This window comes from Lutra lutra, chromosome 7, assembly GCF_902655055.1.
Source record: "Lutra lutra chromosome 7, mLutLut1.2, whole genome shotgun sequence".
Taxonomy (NCBI): domain Eukaryota; kingdom Metazoa; phylum Chordata; class Mammalia; order Carnivora; family Mustelidae; genus Lutra; species Lutra lutra.
Window position 1 is genome coordinate 105,686,487 of NC_062284.1, and position 26,770 is coordinate 105,713,256.

Sequence of the window (26,770 nt, forward strand, 5' to 3'; positions counted from 1 at the left end):
GCCGCTTCCTAGCCCTACCCCACCTGTTTTGCTTCTGCACACGCGCACCGCCCTCCCAGCTCGAATCCTCCCCTACCTCTTTTCCCACAATCCTCTGTTCCTCGGGCCCTGGAGGAACGAACCACAGAGGAGAAAGGTATTGGTTGAAAGAGCAGCCAATGAGAGAGCCTGTTACTAGTCTGTGGGCCGCGGTATTGGGGGAGCGCTTTAGGCCTTGAAGCCCTTGGTCTCCTGGAGATTTCAGCGGGATGAGTTCAATCGGGACTGGGGTGAGTTTGCTGTGTTTTAGTTTACTAGCCTACGGATTAGCGTTGAGGGGAAATCGCACAGACCTATTGGGGTGCGCCGCTTCGGGGTGCGCCGGGTTTGCCCTCGGCCAGGTGGGCCGCTTCCAGTTGTCTGGTGACCGGCAGTCTTTCCTGCGCTGATTTGTAGGCCCTCGTTTGCGGTGACGGTAACCCAAAGCTTTTCAGCTCAGGTGTAGCGGGCTTGGCGGCGCAGCAGTGAGACTTTGGAGCCTCTTTGGATCGCTGAGTCACTTTCTTTAGCTGCTTAGCGAAACCGAAAGTGGAAACTCGTGGAGCCTGTTGTAGCGAGTGAAGGGTTTGGGCTATCGTGAGCTTCTTGAGAACCACTGAGGCAAGGCGGCTTGAGATTCCAAGGTCTGAGACGGAGCTTTCCATGGACCGTCGTTCCAGGTCCCAGGGTGCTGCTGACTCATTGGCCCTTCCCTGTCTTGCCTTCGAATGTACTGACCGTCCGCTTAGTAGGTAGCGCTAATAGAAAAATTATCTGAAAAGTGAAATCTGAAGAGTCCGTTACGTTTTTCTTTTGTCCCAGCTTTTCCTGTACAAATTACTTAACATCACTTGGAGAGACCATACCTTAAACATTTAAATCATTAGCCAGGGACTTAAACCGCTTCCGTTAATAGACCCGAGGGTTTTGGACTTGGACTTGTTAACTTACTCAGTTTACTACTTTCCTGTGTTAAACGTACATATGCAGTCTTTTGCTTATTCCTTTTATGTATTTTTCCATATAGAAAATCTAGTTTTTCTTTAGAAGTATTGGTTGTTTGCCCTAGAGGCATTGAATAATGGGTTTCTAAATTCATCAGTTTCACTTTAAACAAGATTTTGATACTCAGCATTAAGACCAAGATACTGGTTTTCCGAGTTTGATAACAGGCGATTTACGTTTTGAATGGTTTAATTCATCTGGGTATGAGATGCTAAGATTATGTCATAACATTTTAAAATTAGTAAATGCTTAGTTATGAATGTTGTAGCAAATTGATTTTGCAACTACGTTAATACTACCTTCAGGGGCGCCTGGGTGGCTCAGTGGGTTAAAGCCTCTGCCTTCGGCTCAGGTCATGATCCCAGGGTCCTGGCATGGAGCCCCACATGGGGCTCTCTGCTCAGTGGGGAGCCTGCTCTTTCCTCCCCCCCCTCCCCCGTCTCTGCCTGCCTCTCTGCCTACTTGTGGTCTCTGTCTGTCAAATAAATAAATAAAATCTTAAAAAAAATACTACCTTCAGTTAATAGTGTTTCACCCTGAAAACCCTTTAAAAGTATTGGATAAGTGTAAACATGGGAGGTATTTTGGTATTATAATAGTAGAGTTAAGAATCTTCATTTAATAAATCAGGAAATTGAGATTCAGGAAGCACCACTGTTGAAGGCATATCTTTGGTCTTCACTTCTCCCAAGAACTCCAGGTATGAAGACCTGTTCACTTGACATTTCTCTCCATTTGATGTTTTTTTGTTTGTTTGTTTGTTTGTTTTTAAGATTTTTAAATTTATTTATTGAGAGAGAGTGAGTGAGAAAGAGAGCGAGCCCGAGGGCACAGGCAGAGGAAGAAGGAGAAGCAGACTCCCCGCTGGGCAGGGATCGCAATGTAGGGCTCTATCCCAGGACCCCAGAATCATGGCTTGAGGGAAGGCAGAAACCTAAGGAATTGAGCCACCCTGTCGCCCCACCACTTGGTTGTTTAATAGGCATTTCAAACTACATGCTCAGAGTAGAGCTCTGAGTTTCCCTCCCCTTGCTATTTTGCATCTCCTACAGTTTTCAGCTCAGTGAACGGTCCAGTTCTAATTGCTCAAGTGAAAAAGGTCTATGATTCACGTTTAATTTCTTTATGTTACTCCTTGAGCCAATCCATTAGCAAGTTTTTTTGTTTTGTTTTGTTTTAAAACTCTCTTCTCAAAATATTGTCTTTATCTCTTACCACCTTTGGGATATTTGATTGCGCTTCCATCCTTGTTCTCTCTACAGTTTGTTTTCTAGGTGAAATTTAAAAAAAAAATTAGATCATATCACCCCCTCGATCCTCTCCCCCATCCAAGCTTAAATTCCAGTGACTTCCAGTTGCATTTTTTTTTTAAGATTTTATTATTTATTTGTGCGCGAGAGAGAATGAAAGGGGAGACATCAGAGGGAGAAGCAGACCCCCCCCGCCCACCCCGAGTAAGGAGCCCTATACAGGACTCAATCCTGGGACTTCAGGATCACGACCTGGGCTCAATCAGCTGAGCCACCTCGTTGCCCCCTTCCAGTTGCATTTAGAATAAGATTCGAACTTCTTACTTCAGCCTAGAAGATTCACAATAGTTTAGTTTTTACATGCCTCTGATATGATTTACTCTTTTCTCCACCACTTAGTGCTCAAGATACAGTAGTCTATTTCTTTTCCCTCATTGTGCTAGGCTTATTTCTACCCTCCATATCCTAAATGGCTAGTTATTTGTTATTTAGGTCTGGCCACGCCTAAGTAATTAAACCTGACTGCTCTAGCAAGGCCTTCCTTGATCAGGTAGTCTGTACTAGGCTCTCAGACTGCCACTTCATCCTGTCTTATTTTCATTATAATCCTTTTTCTGGTTTACTGCTGTACTTCCAGCTCTAAGATTTATGCCTGGTTTCATTTGAAAATGAAAAACTTCAAGAATGATTAGTCTTTATATTCCCTTATAGTGTAATATATTACATACATTACATATATATTACATATATTACATATACAATATTAACATGTAATAGATGCTTATTAAAAGTTTGAATGCTATATTTTTTCTCTAGGGTTTGTTAGTGCTGCATCAGTGAATTAAAGATTTTATTATTGAGAGAGAGAGAGAGAGAGAGAGCGCTCACAAACTAGGGGAACAGCAGGAAGGGACAGGCAGAGGGAGAAGCTGGCTCCCCACTGAGCAAGGAGCCTGATGTGGGACTGGGTTCCAGGACCCTGGGATAATGACCCAAGACAAAGGCAGATGCTTATTTGAGCCACCCAGGAGTCCCTTAAAAATCCACCTCCTGGTTTTGGCTCAGGTCAAGATCTCAGAGTGCTGAGATCGAGTCCCCGTCAGGCTGTGTATTGAGCGTGGAGCCTGCCTGAGAGTCTCTCTCCCCACCCTCATGGTTTCTCTCTCTCTCTCAAAACACCAGAAAACCAAAAAAGAGAAACAGAAAACCCAAAAACCCCCAAAACTGGGAATGCAGAATGCACTGGGAATCCAGAGAACTCATTTTATTCACTTTATTGTGGTGATCTGGAACCCAGAATATCTCCATTTTGTACAAAAATGAACTTTGTGTTCTGTGTGAAAAAGATTTTGACTTTACCTGGGATTTGTATCTATTGGCTTTTCTTTTTAAATCTTATTTTTTAAGTTCTCTCTGCATGCAACACAACCCCATGATCAAGAGTTGCATGCTCGACTGACCAAGCCAGCCAGGCACTTGTCTTTTGCTTTTCAATAGCAGAAATCTAAAGTAGCTTTTCTCTTGGCTGCTCTTGCTGCTCTGACATGCTTCCTTTTGTTCAAAGCATAATATTTGAGATTTAACACACATACATTTCTTTCTTCTTTCCCCCGACTTTTTGTCTTTCTGTTGTAATCTCTATACCCCAGGTGGGGCTCAAACTCACAACCCTGATACCCAGAGCTGCATGCTCTACCAACTGAGCCAGCCAGGCACCTCTTAACATGCATTTCTGATGTGTAAGCCATTTAGAAAGAAAGGTGGTGAGGTTATTAACTGCCAGAGATATATAATTTAAGCTTATTGTTGCCTTTTTCCTCCTAGTATGACCTGTCAGCCTCTACATTCTCTCCTGATGGAAGAGTTTTTCAAGTTGAATATGCTATGAAGGCTGTGGAAAATAGTAGGTAAGAAACATTTTTTTATTTGGAATTTATCATGTTTTAACATAATTAAATATCTCCTGGGGCGCCTGGGTGGCTCAGCGGGTTAAGCCTCTGCCTTCGGCTCAGGTCATGATCTTAGGGTCTTGGGATCGAGCCCCGCATCCGGCTCTCTGCTCAGCAGGGAGCCTGCTTCCTCCTCCCTCTCTGTCTGCCTCTCTGCCTACTTGTGATCTCTGTCTGTCAAATAAATAAATAAAATCTAAAGAAAAAAAAATTAAATATCTCCTTTTGTATATTTTTGGTAATTAGGCTTTCTTATGTCACTTTGGCACACAAAATAATAGGAACCCTAAAATAATCTCAGTTTATTAATCATTTCCAGATCTCTTTTCAGGTCAGATCTTTCCATGAACCTCAGTCCTATATTTCTGGTTGGTTCTGAGATTATCCACTTAGACTTTCTACCGTGTTTCAAATGTAGTGTATAAAACCAAATTCATTATCATCTTTGCTATCCCATTTTCCTTTTTGAAATTCTTGATTTATATCCTTATTTCCCTGGCCATTGAGTTTGTTACATTGTTATTTTATCTTTTATTTTTTCGTGTTTAAAAAGTCCTATGCAGTTAGTTGCGTTTGTCCCAGTAGGAATTTTTTTTTTCCTGTTCTGGGGCCACGCTCCAAAAGGTACAGGAACACTAAGTTATCTTCCATGTCTTTCTGTTGGACTCACTTCCTTCACTCATTTTTTTTTTTTTTTAAATTTTATTTATTTGACAGAGAGAGAGAGCACAAGTAGACAGAGAGGCAGGCTGAGGGAGAGGGAGAAGCAGGCACTCCACTGAGCAGGGAGTCTGATGTGGGGCTCGATCCCAGGACCCTGGGATCATGATCCGAGCTGAAGGCAGTCACCCAACCGACTGAGCCAACTAGGTCCCCCCTTCACTCTTGTCTTTTTTTGCTTAGAGTAATGAGCCAAAATGATTCCTTGGTTACCCCTGTAACATCTTAAATTATTAGCTTGATGACAAATTCTGTAAGTACTCAATTGAAGAAATTTCGGAGTTATATTTACATGATCATTATATCTTGGAATCTTTGGGATGAATTAAAAGACTTTTTAAAAATAATACATTTCATAATATCTCATTCATGTCTCTTAAAGGATTTTTTTTTTTTTTTTTTTGAGGGGGCCTAGTAAACAAATGATGTTGGTGTTTGAGCCCAAGTTTTTCCTTATAATGAAACTTTTGGAGTAGAGGTGGAGTAGGGAAATGTTTGCAGAATTTTAGAAAAGTCCACATTTAATACTCTGTGCTAGTACCAGTTTCTGCTTACACCTTTAATGTATGATTATGGAAGTTTCATGTAGTGGAGACTGTCACTTGTCTTTGCATGTGCTCACACATAGCAAGCCCTCAGTAGTTAATGAATAAATGTTCATTTTTTAGGCCATCCTTTGTTAAAAGAAGACATGGATTCCTAGTGGCTTATGAAATATAAAAATTTGGGAAGAAATACATTTTAAGTCCTTTTATAGGATTTGTAATGAAGCTAGTTTATTTTGTGTTTAATATTATGGTTTTAGAGATACTGGTACTTATAAGCTGTTGGTGTCTGATACTATAATAGAAGTAAGGCTGAAATGTATTTTGTCACTGTTATGTAGAAGTCTGATAGAGTTCAGAAGAGTCAGAATCAAGAAAAAAAGTTGACATATTTTCTTCCTGTTGTTAAGATAGGCCCTTAGACCAAGGAGCTGCAGAAGGACTTGGAAAAAGTTACTGTTTTTCTCTTCCTCTTTTGCAGTGTTGCATTTTCACTGGTTTATAAAGCTGGCAAAGGAAGTCTTGATTGAAAAGAACTAGAGACACCATATGTAATACAAAAAATTGAGACTAGTTTATGAGGATCTGTATATTTTAGGAATTTGTTTTCTGTAAAGTATTTCTTTTTTTTTTTAAAGATTTTATTTATTTATTTATGAGGAAGAGAGAGAGAGACAGCACACAAGCAGGCAGAGAGGCAGGCAGAGGCAGAGAGGCATGCAGAGGCGGAGAGAGAGAAGCAGGCTCCCTGCTGAGCAAGGAGCCCGATGCGGGACTTGATCCCAGGACCCTGGGGTCTTGACCTGAGCCGAAGGCAGCGGCTTAACCCACTGAGCCACCCAGACATCCCTGTTTTCTGTAAAGTATTTCTAAATACGGTTTAAAATAGTTATAGTATAGCAAATTAATTAAAAATTAAAACATAAAAAATGAGTATTTTTTTCTGCATAAGGAAAAACCAGGGAAATTCCTCCTTTAAAAAAAAAAAGATTTTATTTCTTTATTTGACAGAGAGAGATCACAAGTAGGCAAAGAGGCAGGCAGAGAGAGAGGGAGAAGCAGGCTCCCCACTGAGCAGAGAGCCTAATGCAGGTCTTGATCCCAGGACCCTGAGATAATGACGTGAGGCAAAGGCAGAGGCTTAACCCACTGAGCCACCCAGGGGCCCCAGAAGTTCTTCTTTTATTTTTTTTTTATTTTTAATTTTTTTAAAGATTTTATTTATTTATTTGACAGAGAGAAATCACAAGTAGGCAGAGAGGCATGCAGAGAGAGAGGAGGAAGCAGGCTCCCTGCTGAGCAGAAAGCCTGATGCAGGGCCCGAACCCAGGACCTGGGATCATGACCTGAGCCGAAGGCAGCGGCTCAACCCACTGAGCCACCCAGGCGCCCCGAAGTTCTTCTTTTAAAGGGGTTGATGTAACCTTGGTATAATAGAATATTGAATGAGGATCAGAAAAATGTGGATTTTCCTTTTAGCTGCTGCTTAATGGAAATAATATATAGGATGCCTCTATTTGGTCCTCTGAAAGTTATTTTTGTTTGTAAAATTGGGAGGTAGACCTTTACCCTGCCTTTACTTTACCATAAGAATGAAATATATGTAAAAACATTTGGACAATTTTTAAGTCCTGTTTAGGCACAGAATGTAGAAAATCATAAAATTAGATTGTATATTAATTTTCATAATAGTCTGACATATAAGTTAATAGTTAGAAAATGTTTAGCCAAATAATTTAGGATTATATTCTGGCAGTGGGGAGCAGAGGGAGAGGGACAGGCAGATTCCCTGCTGAGTGTGGAGTCTGACACAGGGCTAGGTCTAGGACCCTGAGATCATGACCTGAGCCGAAACCAAGGATGGGACACTCAACCTACTGAGCCATCCTGGTGCCCTGGCTATCTTTTAAGCACAGGAAGAAACTACTAAAACAAATAACCAGTGACATATAAGTGAATACTTAAAAGCACTTTATTGAAGTATATATACCATGATCATAACTATTTTATCAACGTATGCACCTAGAAAGTAATATACACAAGAAAAAAAGGGAAAGATTAAATTATAAACTATAATTTTCCCCATTAGCTTCATTGAGGAGCCCAGGTACTAAAGGATTGTGCAGTGTAACAATGAGTGTTAAATTGTTTGGAATAAAAATTAAAATTTTGATCTCAGGACCCCTTTTTACTTGGGAAAAAACCCCAAAACACCAGAACCCAAAATATTGAGGACTTCAGAGAGGATTTATTTATTAGGCTTTAGTTCCATCGATATCTACCATGATCAGTGAACTTTTATTTATGCATGTTATTGGATCTGTCAATATTTATCACATTAGAAATAAAAACTGAGAAAATAGGGATGCCTGGATGTGATAGTTGTTAAGCATCTGCTTTCGGCTGAGGCTATGATCCCAGGGTCTTGGGATTGAGTCCTACATCAGGCTCCCTACTCAGTTGGGAGGAGCCTGCTTCTCCCTCTGCCTGCTGCTCCCCGTTTGTGCTCTCTGACAAATAAATAAATAAAATCTTTAAAAATAAAAACAAACAAAAAAACCAATAAAACTGAGAAAATAAAAAATACTTAATTCACTTAAAATAATTACAGTTGTAGAGGTGCCTGGGTGGCTCAGTCATTGGGCATCTGCCTTCAGCTCAGGTCCCATGGTCCTAGGATCCTGGGATTGAGCCCTGCATTGGGCTCCCTGCTCAGCGGGAAGCCTGCTTCTCCCTCTCCCCCTGCTTGTGTTCCCTCTCTCTCTGTCTCTGTCAAATAAATGAATAAAAAAGTAAAATAAAAATAAGTAAAAATAGTAAAATAAAATAATCATAGTTGCATGTTAATGTAAGTAATAAATTAACGTTAAACTATTTAATTTTTAAATTAACATAGTTTATTTGCTTCAGGGATACAGGTCTATGAATCATCAGTCTTACACAATTCACAGCATTCACCATAGCACATACCTTCTTCAATGTCCATAACCCAGCCACCCTATCCTTCCCCTCCCACTGCCCAGCAACCCTCAGTTTGTTTCCTGGGATTAAGAGTAAACTGTTTAATATTAGTAACATTTTAAATGAAAAGTAACTTTTCTACAGTATAAAACAAATGTAGGGAGAAGACTGGCATTGTTCTACATTTTTGTAAATCTCAATAGTTAATTGAAGCTTAATGTAAGACATTCTCATTATCAGCTTTAATATGTTGTTACTTTCATTGAAGCCTGTGAAGCAAATCAGGCTTTATACAGATAAGTAGTTGGAAAAGTGAGGCATATTTTAATAGCCTTTTCAGATAATTATGGATGTTGTTTTTTGACACTATGCCCAAATTGGACAAATAATAATTTTTTTAAAGGTTAGTTGCAGTGTGGTGTCTGAAAACTTAATGATGAGCTTTTCGTAGTTTTACATTAAAATCTGTTAGACTGTTTTGCACTTCACATGTTTTACCCATGCATGTAAGTTGGTCATTTGGAAAATATTGGTTCACTGTGCTATGACAGGTCGTCCAAATTTGATATTTTTCATCTATCTATTGGAATAGTCAGAAACGTCACACTTGTTAATATCACCACTGTTCTGATTATAAAAATTGTAAGTTTTGGGGTGCCTGGGTGGCTTAAGCCTCTGCCTTCGGCTTGGGTCATGGTCTCGGGGTCCTGGGACCGAGCCCTGCGTTGGGCTCTCTGCTCGGCGGGGTCCTACTTCCTCCTCTCTCTCTGCCTGCCTCTCTGTCTACTTGTGATCTCTCTCTGTCAAATAAATAAAATCTTAAAAATAAATAAATAAATAAAAATTGTAAGTTTTGGGAAATCGACAACCTCACGGTGATGAATATATTTCCTAAAATTCCAATTTATGCTTGAAAACTTGAGTCTTATCACAGGCAATAAAAAGTCTGCCTTATACATAATATCTGTAGTTTGTCTGACATTGATGGTAAAAACAGGTATTCTCTGAAAAAGTTCACAGCAGTTTTTTTTTTTTTTTTTAAAGATTTTATTTATTTATTTGACAGACAGAAATCACAAGTAGGCAGAGAGGCAGGCAGAGAGAGAGAGGGAGAAGCAGGCTTCCCGCTGAGGAGAGAGCCCGACGCGGGGCTCCATCCCAGGACCCTGGGATCATGACCCAAGCCAAAGGCAGAGGCTTTAACCCACTGAGCCACCCAGGCGCCCCTCACAGCAGTTTTATTAGTACTTTTTCCTTTAGGCAACCATATTTTGATGTTTGAGTACCTTTTATTTCATTATGATAATAATAAAAAGAACAGGTACTCAAGGGTTGTTGCCTAGTAAAATTATTGCTTTCTTTAAATATTAGAATAGCTTTTAAAAATTACTGCTTTCTTAAGGACATTCTTTTTTTTTTTTTTTTTTAAAGATTTTATTTATTTCTCAGAGAAAGAGAGAAAGCACAAGCAGGGGGAGCAGCGGGCAGAGGGAGAAGTAGGCTCTCTGGAGAACAGGGAGCCATGAGCTGGAAGCCATAACAGGACTCACTTCCAGGACCCCAGGATCATGACCCGAGCCAAAGGCAGATGCTTAACTGAGCCATTCAGGCATGCCCTTCTTAACAAATTTTTTTTAACTGTGAGAGTTTCTTTCTTTCTTTTTTTTTTTTTTTTTTAATGTGAGCGCATAGCAATGAAGAATACAGTGATTAGTAGTTCACTACTACCATTTGTTTCACTGCCTTGGTTTGTATTAAAATGCCAGCAGTTTTACCCACTAACGCTTCTCTGTCGTACCAACGGTGCAAATGTCCATATAGTGGAAAAAAACAAATGGTGTCTTGTATTCTTAAGAAAATAATTTTGAAGGGTGCCTAAGTGGCTCAGCAGATTAAACTTCTGCCTTTGGCTCAGGTCATGATCTCAGGGTCCTGGAATCGAGTCCCACATCGGGCTCTCTGCTCGGCAGGGAGCCTGCTTCCTCCTCTTTCTCTGCCTGCCTCTCTGCCTACTTGTGATCTCTCTCTCTCTCTCTTTCAAATAAATAAATAAATTCTTAAAAAAAATAATTTTGGGGGCGCCTGGGTGGCTCAGTGGGTTAGGCCGCTGCCTTCGGCTTGGGTCATGATCTCAGGGCCCTGGGATCGAGCCCCGCATCGGGCTCTCTGCTCAGTGGGGAGCCTGCTTCCTCCTCTCTCTCTGCCTGCCTCTCTGCGTACTTGTGATCTCTGTCTGTCAAATAAATAAATAAAATCTTTAAAAAAAAATAATTTTGACTTCCCATACCCCCTTGAAGGTTTTTTCAGGGATGCTCAGGGGGTTTGTAGACCATATTTTGACAACTTGTAGTTCGGAAAAAGAATGTTTTAGATTTAAATAGTGAGAATGATGATGACTTGGAATAATTAGGAAAGGCTACCTGAGGCTGTAGAGTTTAAGGTCAAGTGAGTTTGCAGAAGTTTGTGGAGAATTATTTAAATATGCAGTGGTGAGGAGGAAGTGTATTTTATAACCCAGGATAACCTCAATAAAGATAAAAAAGCAAAAATGAACATAAGGTGTTTGGGGAATGATAGTGAGGTTGAATTCAGTAGTATGTGGGATTTATAATGGGAAACTTAATAAGCTACAAATGTAATTTATAGATTCTCAAGAATTTTGAAAGCTGGGTCAAGGAGTTTAAACTGAAAAGGGGAGCCATTGAAGATACCTAAAATGTGAGGGAAGGAGTATCTGAAATTTTTTGTGGAATTTATGTGGCTCTGTTCATTTTCCTGGTTGTTTCTCATCAGAATTCCCTTTTTATTAAAATGATCGGTAGAACAAAGTTAATGATGTATTTTTATCTTGAAATGGTAGAATATAATTTCTTCACATTTCATTTAAGAGATTAAGATCCATTTTGTTTTAAGAAGTTCAAAATGTGTATTATATTCTTTTATATACTTATAATAAGCAGTAGTTGCAGAAAAAGCAAATTAGCGAAAGGATTCTAAGCTTTCCACCTGGATTAATTATGTTAACTTTTGTTTGTATATAACCTGTCTTTTCTAAACTAATTTTTTTTTTAAAGATTTTTATTTATTTATTTGACAGAGATCACAAGTAGGCAGAGAGGCAGGCAGAGAGAGAGGAAGGGAAGCAGGCTCCCTGCTGAGCAGAGAGCCCGATGCGGGGCTTGATCCCAGAACCCTGGGATCATGACCTGAGCCGAAGGCAGAGGCTTAACCCACTGAGCCACCCAGGCACCCCTAATTTTTTTTTTTTTTTTAAGATTTTATTTATTTATTTGACAGAGAGATCACAAGTAGGCAGAGAGGCAGGCAGAGGGAGAGGGGGAAGCAAACTCCCTGCTGAGCAGAGAGTCCGATGCGGGGCTCGATTCCAGGACCCTGAGACCATGACCTGAGCCAAAGGCAGAGGCTTAACCCACTGAGCCACCCAAGCGCCCCATAACCTGTCTTTTCTATGCATTTTAAATGGACAAGAACTAAGTCAGCATTTGTTATAATGTGTATCCAGACACTCTGCCATTCTGTACATATTTTTATGTCATGATATGCTAGTTATTTTTGGGGTCATCTGGTGTTCATTTATATAGACTTCATTTATCACACTGTAGGTTGTCCTCTTTCTAGTTTTCAAATGTATTTGCTTTAACGTATTAACATGTAAAAAACTAAATGTTACCTATTTGTATGTTTTTTTTTAAACTTAATTTATGAAGTTTCTTTTATTTTCACTTAAAAAAATTGATTTTCTTCTACTTGTTCCAGTACAGCTATTGGAATCAGATGTAAAGATGGCGTTGTCTTTGGGGTAGAAAAGTTAGTCCTTTCTAAACTTTATGAAGAAGGTTCCAACAAACGACTTTTTAACGTTGATCGGCATGTTGGAATGGTAGGTCACATTTAAAAAATGTTCCTTTTTGCCTTGTCCAATTTGTTGTGAAGTTACTGTTTGGAATATATTAAAATGTAATTTTAAGAGAACCATTTATTACTTTACGCTGAGGCAGAAAGAGATGAGAGAGCAGCCATAGAAGTAATCTCAGAGTTACTGGCTTGTGAACAGTTCACTAAGGAAGGTAATGTTCTTATAAACTGACTGGAGACATATATGAGAAATCAAATTGCCTTAAGAAAAGGGAGGAGAGAGAGAGAGGTGAGAAATATGTGTAGAAAAGAGATCTTGGCAGTATAGGTAAGGGGTATGCTTGAGAGGCATAGAATCTTTAGCTTTTCATCTCTCTTGTGGGAATCACTGTCATATTGAAGATGTTATCAGGTAGAGAATACCTCACTAAAAGGTGGAACACCAAGAAAGGTTGTTTAATGAAAGGAAGAGCGAACACATCCTTTTTAATAGCTTCATAGACATCACTATTTGTTTTGTGCAGATGGAGTCTTGAGTGACTGCTTTGCATAATTGCAGGTGAATCCATAAATCCATTACTGGTATATACTGAAGTCATTCTATATAGATGTTAGACTTTGTTCAGTCAGAACAAAAGGAAAACAAGGGAGTGATTCTAACCCTCTTTAGTGAGAAGGCAAGGAAGAAAACGTGTGAACCACTTCACATAAATTATCTTAAGTCTGACATCCCAGTGAAAGTAATATTAATCCCATTTTTACAGATAAGAAAACAAGACTCACAACTGGTAAAGAAATAAAATGGGATCAAATTTGGGTCTGCATGGTCTGCATGTTATTTCAGAGTCCACTCTGCAGGGTGAGATCTTATAGGCCCCACTTACTCTGCTCTAATTTTTTATATTTATAAATGAGATGTGTTACACATGAACACCAAAGGACCAATAAAATATAAGCAATAAACTATAAAGCTATAGATAATTTTTTTTATTGCCAGTGAAACTGACATGGCTTTTTTTGTGTCATTTTGGACCACTGTATTTATTTTTAGAATTTTAGTTGATACACAGTGTGAAACTGGTGTGCTTTGATGAAACTTGCCAGATTGTAACCCAGCTGCTAGGAGGGAACTAGTGAATTATGCATTCTTTCACTTAGTAAATACAAACTTTAGGTAGGTGTATTTTGAAAAAAATCATGTATGCTTAAAGGTACTTTAGTGATGGGAAAACTTTGTCTTAGAAATTTAAAATTTGTTACATTTGTTATTTAAAGCCAGGAAACATGCCATTCCTTATAGCTGGAATGGCAAAACATCACCTGTAGAAGAGGGTTGGAGATAATGAAGGGTTAATATTCTGTCTCCACAGTTGTCACAAGTGGTTTGAGGATTATTGGACTTCACAGTAAGCTTTCTCCAAAGCAATAGAAGATTCTTTAAATGGTGAAACTTACTGGCTGGGTAACTTTGGGGAAGTTATTCTAAACACAACTGCCTCACCTCAGAAGTAGGATAAATAGGACCTATAAGGTTAAAAATTACTAGAATGCTTAGCATGTAATAAGTACTCACTATGTATTAGAAATTTTCATCACTACTACTACTAATAGCAGTAGAAAAAATGCTGTCATTCTGATATCACTTACTTTTAAATTCTGTAAATCTCCTAAGCTGGTGGTTTCTGGACTTTTTGTTCCCAGGACTAAGTGTTTCAGTAACATTTTTTTAAATTGCTTCCCTGCACCAAAAGAAGTACCGAATGGTTTGGATTATGCATTTAGGTCTAAATAACTTGGTGTTTATGGTTCTAAAAACTTAGTAACTGTAAGAGAAAAAATACACATATAATTAAAGAAAAATATTTTTATTTTTAAACAATCAAATTTCCTAATGTGCACTGCACAACTTCCTAAACTTTGGAATCAGATTATGTGTGTCCCTCCCCTCCATTTCCTGTTCCACATGCATTTTTGTGTGGTACTTACTTTTTTATCATAGCAATCCAGGTGCTCAACAATACAATGGCATTATAAGGAATACAGAATGATCTGATGTTGAAACTGTGAACTACTTCAACAACTGTATCCCCCAAATTCCAAATGTTCTGTAACTGAGTTCACTGTAGTGCCCTAGCATCTCTCAGCACATGGTTTGGAAACTGTAGTTGTAAGCTACCAGTCTTGGGAGATGTATGGTTTGTCACTGCAGTTTATAATAGTCAATAAGCTGAAAAAGATTTGAGGTTGTGCCTTTTAGACCAAAACTTTTAGTAATTTGAACATAGAACTGCTTTAAATAGAGATCAGTCCTGATCTATTCTGGTTGTTGCCTATTTATAGTGAATTGGTAAACTGGGATACATGAAGGATTAATTATAGAAATAGTCCTTGTAAATGTCATTATTCAGCAAACAATGAAATCACACTTGGTAAATTTCTGAATTTTAATTCCATACTTTTATTTTGATCCCACCCAATCAGAATGCCAGAATGCCTTATAAAGAGCTTTAAGTCAAATTATTTTTAGTGGTGATGCTTGTTAAAATATTAAGCCTACAGTAATTACACACTTTCCTTTATTTGTGATAGGAATGTATTTATCTGCTAATGGTACGTACTTTCTTCCAGGCAGTAGCGGGTTTGTTGGCAGATGCTCGTTCGTTAGCAGACATTGCAAGAGAAGAAGCTTCCAACTTTAGATCTAATTTTGGCTATAACATTCCATTAAAAGTAAGTTGATAATATGTTGAGGAGCCTTTTGAACAGTAGTAGAAATTTGCTCATAAGCTCTTCTGTTTCTTTCCCTCATAGCATCTTGCAGACAGAGTGGCCATGTATGTACATGCGTATACACTCTACAGTGCTGTTCGACCTTTTGGCTGCAGGTATGAAATTTTGTGAGATTCAGTCAGATCTGTACTGTTTTCCCCAGTATCTTAGCTTTTTATACCCTTAGAAGTGTGAGCTATGACCAAGAAGTATTAGGGCAATGATAAAATAAAACTGTACATAAAAACAAAAAACTTTGAATAGTGAAAAAGACTCTACAGATTTGAGGTGATAATAAAACAGAGAACTCCTAGTAATAACTTTAATCTGATTATAGTATATTCTCTGGAAGAAGGTGGTCAAAAGGTATAAAGGTTCAAATTAACTGTTAGAGATGTAATGTACAGTATGATGACTATAGTTAACAATGTAGTGTGACTTAGCGGAAGGTTGCTGAATACATTCTAAGAATTTTCGTCACAAGGAGAAAAGTTTTTTTCTCATTTTATTTTATTTTATGAGAGGATGGATATCACTAAACCTGTTGTTAGCATTTCACAATACATGTAAATCAGACCATCATGCTTTACACGGTAAGTGATGCATGTTGGCTATTTCTCAGTAAAACTAGAAAAAAATTCTCTGGTGTCAGACCCCAGCATTCTCAGGATACAACAAATTGACTTTAAATATATTCTCTCTCTTTTTTTTTTTTTTTTTTTAAAGATTTTATTTATTTATTTGACAGATAGAGATCATGGGTAGGCAGCAAGACAGGCAGAGAGAGAGAGGAGGAAGCAGGCTCCCCGCTGAGCAGAGAGTCCGATGTGGGGCTCGATCCCAGGACCCTGGGACCATGACCTGAGCTGAAGGCAGAGGCTTTAACCCACTGAGCCACCCAGGCGCCCAAATATATTCTCTTTTGACATTAGAAGGTAGCCAGCTAAAGGGAGATTTCAGTTTTCTCATTAATTTCCATCAGCTACACTTACTTTAAGCAGTTAGGTACAATGCTCTTAATTGATGAAGTGCTGGTATTTTTATTTGGGGGGGAAAGCTGAGATTCAATTGCATCAAGACTTGAATACATGTAAATATGTAAATAGGGCTCAGAGACTTATCATCACTCTAGATGTTCCTAAAAAGACATGGTTAGTTTGTAACATTAAAGAAATAAATAGTCCTGTTTGATCAAAGTAAAACATTTACTAGCATCTGATTGCTTGCCACTGTTAAAAGGCTATAGAAAGTTTATCAGCTATAGTCCTGCCTTTCAGTTGTTTATAATCAGTCATATTTAAATTACCGAGGACAGATGTTAGAGAAAACCTGAGTTTTAGCCAGTAAGTTAGGCCTACAGACATTTTTTATATTGTTGTTCTTAAGGTTCTCATTTAAATTACATTGAAACACTTTGCTTTCAGACTTCATAGAATGCTTTTCCACTTCTTTTAACCTTTGAACGCTCTGAATTCATCATTTCTCTAAGGGAATAAGAATAGTGGAGAACTTTTTCAGTAAATATTGAAGATATACTATGAGTTAGTCATAGATATTTGTGAGAGGATGGGACACAGAAGTATGTTTTCATTGATAGCTTTATAGGTGATAGGATATATACTGACTATAGTGGGCCTAGCACCAGTTAGGGAATGGCTGCTTCCTTGGAGAGATGGCAAGGAAAAGAATGTGAGATGTAGGTGGAATGTAAGAGTAACTCATGAAAAGGGTATGAAACTACCTGGGCATTTCAGGTAATGCAGAGGTGGTCAGGATTTGTTGGTGTGTAGGAGGGGTACTGAAGATGTAGGAAGGGGCAAGGTCATACAGAAGTCTGTGTTTCATACCAAGGAAAACATTGAAGGGTTTTTAAATTACAACCAGTTATATATTCTGAAAGATAAGTTTTATAGAATATAGAAGGAAATGATTGTAGGGCTGAGAACTGGACAGCTGGGTGTTATGGTAGTCTATACATGAACTGATACATAAGATGAAGCTGGTTTCTTTTCTACTTCGAGGGTAAACTAAATCACAATTTCAGAAAATCACTGATTTATGTGATTAACAGCCTAATTTTAATTTGTCAAGCATATAAAAATACATTAAATCAGTTTGGATTACTGTAGAAAAAGAACTGGAGGAATATTGGGGTATAGTCAAGAAAGAATGAGGGGTGTAATAAGAGTTTGAGGCAGATTAAATGTATCCCTGTTAGTTTTGTTATCTTGGCTTTTTCATGTGTATGCCTTTATCTGTTGGGCCTTCTCATTGGTTTTCCATCTGTCATTACTTCTTTGTCTTCACTGCTGTCTTCCCAGGAAAGTTTCATCAGCAAATTTAATACTAAAGAAAGCCATATAAATTTTGAACAGTTTCAAGTATGTACTAGTCTTATTGAAATTAGCTGATCAAAGTGTTTATTATGAGTTATGTGTATTAGTTTATCTTAGAAGGTATTGTATGTTTACTGAATTTTTAATATTTTTATGGTATTAAGGACCATGGTTTAAACTATTACTTTCATGCAGTTTCATGTTAGGGTCTTACAGTGTGAATGATGGTGCACAGCTCTACATGATTGACCCATCAGGAGTTTCATATGTGAGTGATTTTAAATCATGAATTTCTGTTTTTAGTTTAATGGTATCTCATTAGCATTTAAACCATGTATTTGGATTACATAAAATTTCTTTAAAATTAATTCAAGGAAAGTAATAGTTTCTTGTTTATCATTAATAATAGCCTATAAAAAGATTTATTGCTTTCAGTGTGCTGTTTACAGAATCTGCATTTCAAGATGTGGTATTTCCTTTATTCTGATAAATACTAACAATGTCCTAAAACTAAAACCTTCCTTTAAAAAAAAAAATGATTTTAAATGGGATTTCTTGCATCTTATGTCTCTTCTGAGATATTTATGGTTTTTACAAATTACAAAAAAGACTTTATAATTTGTTATTATATAGAAGTACAAATGGGAATCCTTTCATTTAAAAAACTTTTTCAGTATAATAAATGGTTTAGAGTATTGAATTATCTCAATTTCTTTTTGTCATAATGCTAAAAGTTTTTCCATTCCTAACCTCAAAAACATCTCTAGTTTATGAAGTAGAATATATAATGATGTTAATTTTTCTTGTATAGAACCTCTATTAAAAATAATCCACATTATTCTAGAATTTTTTTTTGAACCCCCTGGTGTTCATTAGATGTTTTGTATTTCTCTGTACTTACTTTTGAAAGTCATTCACATCCTTTTGTTAATCTTTAAATAGACAGTCATAGCCACTAATGATTTTAGGATAGTATATCAATTTAATTGAATAATATCTGTAATTTTTGGTGTGTTTTTTTTAAAAATAGGGTTATTGGGGTTGTGCCATTGGCAAAGCCAGGCAAGCTGCAAAGACAGAAATAGAAAAACTTCAGGTAATTTAATTCTTGAATTTTCCTGTAATATCATCCTCATGTAGTGAAATCTTATTACCACAAATGAAACCTTTTTGTTTAAGGATTCATTGAGTGTGGTTTGCTGTTCTGAGCAGAGTTTTCTGAATATTAGAAACTAAGAAATCTGGAGAACTTCTTTTATATATATATATATATATGAGAGAGGTGTGTGTGTGTGTACATACATACATATGATACCTGTAAGAGTTGTGTCATGGAGCCCTTTATAATTACGGCTACTGATAAACCTGTTAATCCAGAAAAGTACATATGGAAATTTTCATATAATTTCATAATCCTTGGGGCACAGGGGTGGCTCAGTCAATTAAGCATCTGACTCTTGATCTTGGCTCAGGTCTTGATCTCAGAATCGTAAGTTCAAGCCCCAGACTGAACTCCACTAGACATGGAGTCTACTTTAAAAAAATAATAAATAATTTCAGTGCTTGAGGCCCGTTCATGGAGGGAGCTCTGTGAGCCTTAGTGTGAGAACTCTGGTATTTCACTATTTCATTTCTTCTCTGGATCACAGCTTTTGTCTGTGCAGTCTATGTCATGGTGCTTCTATTTCCTTTGTTCCTATCTCGGTAAGGCATAAAACCTGTTATAGCTACTCACTTTTTGTTCCCCCAAGAACCATAATTTATTAGTGTAAAAAGTTTTGTTTTAATGTGATTTTCTTTTCAGCCAAATTGATCAACTTAATGTTGAAACAGTATTTGCTCACTGTTGCTTATCAGAAACTTCCCTTAAAGGCGTGTGTGTGTGTATACATACACTTGAAAATACAGTATTTAGAGCATCTATCCTTCTGTCTTTCTGAGATTAAATCCTAACAAGATACAGGAATACTAACAAATCCTAGCTAACAATGGAGAAACATCGCTTTAATTGAGGAACATGTATGTATACTTAATGACAAAAACATGCTCTAAATCAGAGGTCAGCAAACTATGGCACACTGTCTTCTTTCTCAAGTTTTATTGGAACACAGTCACAGTCAGTCCCTGGCTGCTTTCACACCACAAAAGTATTGTTTAATAGTTGGAACAGAGACCAAAGACCATATGGACCATATGGCTCTGTATAGAAAGGAGTTTGCCAGCCTGCGTTCTGCGTCATTGCTCTGGCTTTTCTTCTGATGTTGCTTATTATGAAGAATGTTATGTTATGAAATAAAAATTTCATGAACATATATAAAAATATAATTGTCATTTAAAATATGTTTTTTCAGGGTGCTGGGGTGGCTCAGTCAGTTAAGCGTCCAGCTCTTGGTTTTGGCTTAGGTCATGATCTCATGGGTAGTGAGAACAAGCCCCGATTTGGGCTCCATATTCAGTCTGCCTGGAGATTATCTTAGTTTGCTCTTTCCCCACACTCCCGTGCTCTTTCTTAAAAAAACTAAATCTAAAGAAAAAATAGGCTTTTTCAAAAAGTTTGCTTAAATTTGCCTTTATTATTACATTAATTCACTCATCATACAACTTAACTATAAAGAGAAAAATATGAAGAGATAATTGGGGAATCTATGCCTATAAGGGGAAAAATATGAAGGTACCTTTTACTTCACCCCCAAATTAACATGAAAAAATGTAAACATCAGAAAAGATAATAACACAACTATCTCCATGTACATTGAAGTTATTTTCCAGCTTTTTTTTTGTTTTTAGTTTTTCAGTGTTCCAAGATTGTTTATACACCACAGCCAGTGCTCCATGCAATACGTGCCCTCCTTAATACCCACCACCAGGCCCTTCCACCTCCCACTCTATTTTCCAGTTTTATACGTTTGTTTTTTCCTGAACTATTTGAAACAGTTACAGTGACACTCTATCCTTAAATGCCTCAGTGTTCATCTCTGTAGAATACCATTATCACACCTAAGATATCAGATATTTAGTCTACAAACTGCCTCAGTATTCTCAAGTGTCATTTTGTAACTTTTTCAAACCATGACATAATTAAGACTAACACTTCGAATTTCAATTATATCTTTTCTATTTTAAGTCTTACCCTAAAGGTAAGCGTCTGCCGTCAGCTCAGGTCCTGATCCCAGGGTGCTAGACTGAGGGGAGTCCTGCGTCAGGCTCTCTGCCCAGCAGGGAGTCTGCTTCTCCCTCTGCCCTTCCCCACCCCGACTCCTGCTCTCCCTTCCACTCTCTCTCTCTCTCTCTCAAAAACAAGTAAGTCTTAACCTTCTCCCAGTACCAGTTTGTTTTTTCAGGGAAAGGGAGATCTCAAGCAGGCTCTGAGTGCAGAGCCCGACTTGGGCCTCGATTTCACCAACTTGAGATCACCGCCTGAGCCGAAACCAGATTTGGACCTGAGCCACCAGTACTAATTTTTTGAAGCCCATGCCAATTGTTTTTGTAGTTAGTCCCACATACTAGGTTTGTGTATTTTCTGACAATACTGCTATTCTTTTTTTTTTTTTTAAGATTTTATTTACTTATTTGCCAGACAAGAGATCACAAGTAGGCAGAGAGGGGTGGGGTGGGGGGGGGGGGAAGCAGGCTCCCTGCTGAGCAGAGCCCGATGTGGGGCTCATTCCCAGGACCCTGGGATCATGACTGGAGCTGAAGGCAGAGGCTTTAACCCGCTGAGCTACCCAGGTGCCCCAAGACTGGTATTCTTAAATACAGTATTATGGTTTTGATTTTTTGTCTGAGATCCTATGTCAAAAGTATGGGTTATTGACAGTTGTGTAAAGAATCCGAAAATAGTTAATGTAAGTGGAAAGTTCTTCTTTTGACTCATGACTCAATATTTTATTTTCCGTAGATGAAAGAAATGACCTGCCGTGATGTTGTTAAAGAAGTTGCAAAAATGTAAGCTGGAATTTTAATTATCATTGACAAAAATATTTCATTTAACCTTATACATTAATTCTAAAGGCCTGTTTTGTTTTGAAATAATGTCATGCCAGATTTTTAGAAGGTGAGTTTAACGTTCTAAAAAATCTCAGTAAGGAGAATAGTCATATTTCAAATGCCAGTGAACAGGATGTGAAAAGACAGCTTTTGACAAAACTATGTAGGTAAAAGAATTCAAGAGTAGGAGGATACAGTGTGGACCTCTAGGAGCTTCATTGGCTAGTTCCTACTCTCTCAAATCTCAGAAGTCCCAATAATAGGAATTTGGTTTACAAACCTTATTTTATTTTATTATTTTATTATTATTTATTTATTTATTTATTTTTTTTTTAAGATTTTATTTATTATTTATTTGACAGAGAGAGATCACAAGTAGACAGAGAGGCAGGCAGAGAGAGAGAGGGAAGCAGGCTCCCTGTCGAGCAGGGAGCCCGATGCGGGACTCGATCCCAGGACCCTGAGATCATGACCCGAGCCGAAGGCAGCGGCTTAACCCACTGAGCCACCCAGGCGCCCTACAAACCTTATTTTAGGTTGACAGTTACTTCTACACATGAAGCTGGCTCCTTTATACAGTCAGTTTTTGGGGGGGCAAGTATGTTAATCATAAAGGCTTTTCTAAGAAGCTGAGAAGAGTATTTCAGTACATTTAAGAACAGCTTTAAGAAAGCCTGAAGTGGGGCGCCTGGGTGGCTCAGTGGGTTAAGCCGCTGCCTTCGGCTCAGGTCATGATCTCAGAGTCCTGGGATCGAGTCCCGAATCGGGTTCTCTGCTCGGCAGAGATCCTGCTTCCCTCTCTCTCTCTCTCTGCCTGCCTCTCCATCTACTTGTGATCTCTCTCTCTCTCTCTGTCAAATAAATAAATAAATAAAATCTTAAAAAAAAAAAAAAAAAAAAGAAAGCCTGAAGTGGTTCATGTTACTTACAGGTACTTGGTGTAGAATGCTTGTGTGACTACATTAAATATCAACTAAGTCCATAAACCTGAGGGAATGCTTCAGAATTCATGATTCTTCCAGATCAAAGAATGTAGGCATGGGGTATTTAAAAAAAAAATCCAGTAAAACGCTAGTTTTGCAGCCAGCTTTTCAGATTTAAAAATAATAAACATACTATTCTACATTAGAACTACATGTCTAGTCAGTAGTTTGTGCAAATGTCTCAGGTTTTACAATTAATACATGCGAGAAAAATAAAGTCCTACAGGCTCCATTACATATTTAAATGGTATTCTTAATCTCTTCTAAAGCTGATAGTTGCAATAACATGCTTAAGTGTTTTATGATTTTGTCACCATTCTTGGTGCTACCATATTATCTCCTCCCTACCCCTGTTTGACCAAGAGACCTCTCTCCTCTTTCCAGTTGTGAAGCAGCAGAACCCATTCTGTGATTGTCACTTAACAGGAGGAGCTCTGGGAATTATCTTACAGTAGAACCATTTGGAAGATAAAGAATCCTCACTGAGTTGTACAGCAGCTTATTAGTATTATTTTTTATTAATAGAGGGACAGAGCAGAGGTAGAGGGACAGAGAGAATCCTATGCAAGGCTCCACACCCAGTGCAGACAGAGCCCAACTTGCTCAGTCTCACAACCCTGTATTCATGACCTGAGTGGAAAACAGGTTGGATGCTCAACTGAGCTACCAAGGTACCCCTCCCTGTACAACAGTTTAGCAAGGCTTTAAAAATATCCTGCAAAGTGAAGTGTGTGGGGGCGCCTGGGTGGCTCAGTGGGTTGGGCCGCTGCCTTCGGCTCAGGTCGTGATCTCGGGGTCCTGGGATCGAGTCCCGCATCGGGCTCTCTGCTCGGCGGGAGGCCTGCTTCCCTCTCTCTCTCTCTACCTGCCTCTCTGTCTACTTGTGGTCTCTCTATGTCAAATAAATAAATAAATAAAATCTTTTAAAAAAAAAAAAAAGTGAAGTGTGTGAAAACGTTAGGAAAGGTAAAATAAGAAAGCTTTGCTCTGATACTTTTAATGTTGTGACAGTGCCTCTTTTTTTTTAGGGATTTTATTTATTTATCTGACAGAGATCAGGGCAGAGAGGCAAGCAGGGAGAGAGGGGAGAGCAGGCTCCCTGCTGAGCAGAGAGCCTGATGTGGGGCTCCATCCCAGGATCCTGAGATCATGACCTGAGCTGAAGGCAGAGGCTTTAACCCACTGAGCCACCCAGGCACCCCAGTGCCTTTTTTTTTTTTTTTTTTTTAATTACAGTTTGGCATGTATTATAATTTGAAGGCCAGGTTAAGGGGCATATAGTTCTTATAAAATGGATAAGGGGTTTAAAAAAGGATACCTGCTAAGAAGCTTCAGATTGAAGAGACCTATAATAATTGCAAGCTAATAATTTGTTTTAAAAATCGCTTACTGTGGGGCACCTGGGTGGCTCAGTGGGTTAAAGCCTCTGCCTTCAGCTCAGGTCATGATCCCAGGGTCCTGTGATCGAGCCCCACATCGGGCTCTCTGCTCGGCAGGGAGCCTGCTTCCTCCTCTGTCTCTCTCTCTCTGCCTGCCTCTCTGTCTACTTGTGATCTCTGTCAAATAAATAAATAAAATCTTTAAAAAAAAATCGTTTACTGAAAGTAATAAATATCCTCAAAAGATATGGTTGTAATAATGGCCTTTTCCCATTCGAATCTGTGTTCCTTTTGAGCGATCTTTTTGAGTTGTGTGTCTACAACACAACAGTATCAAACAACTTGAGTTGTAAACACTCCTTTGTAGTATTTAATTTTATATCCATCTTTGTGTATTGTTTTTTTTTCTTTTTAAAGACTTAATTTATTTTAGAAACAGAGCAAGAGGGAGAGCAGGGGATGGGCTGGGGGTAGAGGGAGACTCTTAAGCAAGTCCTGGTGCTGAGTATGGAGCTCATCTATCCTATGACCCTGAGGATTATGACCTGAGGCAGAATCAGGAGTCCGATGCTGAACTGACTGAGCCACTCAGCCTATATTGTCTTTTCTAGGAGTGTTCCTAAATATAAACTGTAATGTGTCTAGTCTATAATTTTATAAGTATTTGTATTAGGGATGGGTGTTCTAATTTGTGCTGACTGGGTACATGTTTGTAGTGACCAAGTAAATGTTAATTTTCCCTTTTGTGTTCTAGAATTTACATAGTACATGATGAAGTTAAGGATAAAGCTTTTGAATTAGAGCTCAGCTGGGTTGGTGAAAGTAAGTTATTTTTGTATATTTATTTGCTCTGAGTCATCTGTATCAAACCCAATTTAAAATTGGGGGGCTTTATTTTTAAATCTTAAAAATAATTTGGTAATGACATATATGTATAGAAAAGTACACCAAGAACAGATGAATTGATGAATTGTCATAACATGGATATACTCATGTAACCACTGTTCACTCTCTGGTCAAAAATATACCAGTTCCCTTAGGTTTCTTTGAAATTATAGTTCTCTGCCTTGTTCCCAAAGGTAACCACTACTCTGAATTCTAACTCATAGTTTTGCCTATTCAATTTTATGTGAGTGAATTATACAGTGTATATATGCTACATAGTATATATATTCTTTTATCCCTGATTTACTTAAGCATTATTTGTGTAAGTCATGTGTGGTGTACGGTATTTGTTCATTTGCCTTGCTTTATAGTATTCTGTTGTCTAAATATCATACAACTTATTCATTTCTTCTGATGCTGGTTAGTTGGGCTCTTTCATTTTTAACTATAGTGTAGCTGTGGATGTCTTGTGTAATAATTTTGTTACACATATGTAGCATTTCTTTGGAAACATACTTAAGAGTCGAATTGCTGAGTCATGAAACATGCATAAATTCAAGTGCAGTGGGTAGTACCTAAGTATGTTTTACCACTTTTTTTTTTTAAAGATTTTATTTATTTGACAGAGAGAGATCACAAGTAGATGGAGAGGCAGGCAGAGAGAGAGAGGGAAGCAGGATCTCTGCTGAGCAGAGAACCCGATGCGGGACTCGATCTCAGGACCCTGAGATCATGACCTGAGCTGAAGGCAGCGGCTTAACCCACTGAGCCACCCAGGCGCCCTTTTACCACTTTCTAATATAAAGCAGTCCAGAACAAATTTACAAGGTAGTTATTTTTGAAGGGGAAGTTCTGCTTAATTGACTAATGTACTTTTTTGAAGCATCCATTTACTGAGAATCACCATTTTTTTTCTTGAAATATTAACCATGGATGGGGTTTCAAAATTAATCAAAATTAAATTAATTTAAAAATTAATCATACTGCACATTAATAAATGCTTAGAATTTATAGCATCAGGATAAATCATTGTATAATTTACTTGTTTTCATAAGAGCTAAATTTGGACAGATTTAATCTTACGTGGAGAAAACAAAAGACTTCTGAACTTGTGGTATTACTCAAAGTACAATTTTTTTTTTTTTAAGATTTTATTTATTTATTTGACAGAGAGAGACACAGCTAGAGAGGGAACACAAGCAAGGGGGAGTGGGAGAGGGAGAAGCAGGCCTCCTGCCAAGGGAAGAGCCAGATGCAGGGCTTCATCCCAGGACCCTGGGATCACAACCTGAGCTGAAGGCAGACGCTAAACGACTGAGCCACCCAGGCACCCCAACAGTTTTTAACACTAGATGGATTATACCTATGGATTGGGTAGATAATTGTGTTGGAAATCACAATGTAGTCATCATTTCTAATTCATTTAAAAATATGGCTTAATTTGCAGTAACTAAAGGAAGACATGAAATTGTTCCAAAAGATATAAAGGAAGAGGCAGAGAAATATGCTAAGGTAAGCTACAGCATGTGATAATTCTAGCTAAAGGTATGAAAGTAAGTGTTGAATAATGAAGGAACTTGGTTGATTTCTATTAAATAACACTTAAGAGTTGAACTGAACAAAGGTTAGAAATTTTCTGGGTTATCTTCAGTGGGGATAGGGTTGCCCTGGTTCCAAAATGTTGTATGTGAAAATGGTAAGGATTTTTCAGGACATTTAATGCTTTCATATTGTTTCATATTGAAACAAGAATATTTCATGTTGTGTGTTCTATCAATAATATAGTCAGTTGATTATTAGAATAAGATGTACTTAATTACCCTTTTCTTTCCCTTGGGTAGGTTATCTTAAGTCATTGTCCATCTTCAGTTACAAAGAATTTTCAGTGACAAGTGCTTAATAGATTTAGGTTGTAACAATATTAAAAATTGATTTTAAACACTTTCTCTTAACAGGAATCATTGAAGGAAGAAGATGAATCAGATGATGATAATATGTAACATTTCAGCACCTATTTTAAATTTCTGATACAGTCCCATGTAAGAACTCTTTAGCCCTGTGGATTATCTACCAATTTTCATTAAATTTTTGTCTTGTAACAATTGAA

General features: G+C 38.0%; 1 protein-coding gene across 1 annotated transcript; it reads left to right on the forward strand.

Annotated features, from left to right (window-relative positions):
- Positions 1-112: 112 nt before the first annotated feature.
- On the forward strand, positions 113-26,770 carry PSMA3 (proteasome 20S subunit alpha 3). The gene is made up of 11 exons (XM_047736299.1): positions 113-269; positions 4,098-4,180; positions 12,226-12,349; positions 14,953-15,054; positions 15,136-15,209; positions 17,625-17,697; positions 18,460-18,525; positions 21,328-21,374; positions 24,533-24,600; positions 26,111-26,175; positions 26,619-26,770. Exons 1-11 carry the CDS (start codon positions 249-251, stop codon positions 26,661-26,663), a joined length of 768 nt encoding a protein of 255 aa, XP_047592255.1. The 5' UTR covers positions 113-248; the 3' UTR covers positions 26,664-26,770.

What these genes read in the sequence shown, in the direction of transcription:
- PSMA3 (XM_047736299.1), top strand. Translation starts at nt 249, where the DNA reads ATGAGTTCAATCGGGACTGGG. An exon ending in GCTATAACATTCCATTAAAA is followed by an intron (nt 15,055 to 15,135) that starts GTAAGTTGATAA and finishes TTTCCCTCATAG; the next exon opens with CATCTTGCAGACAGAGTGGC. An exon ending in ACCCATCAGGAGTTTCATAT is followed by an intron (nt 17,698 to 18,459) that starts GTGAGTGATTTT and finishes TTTTAAAAATAG; the next exon opens with GGTTATTGGGGTTGTGCCAT.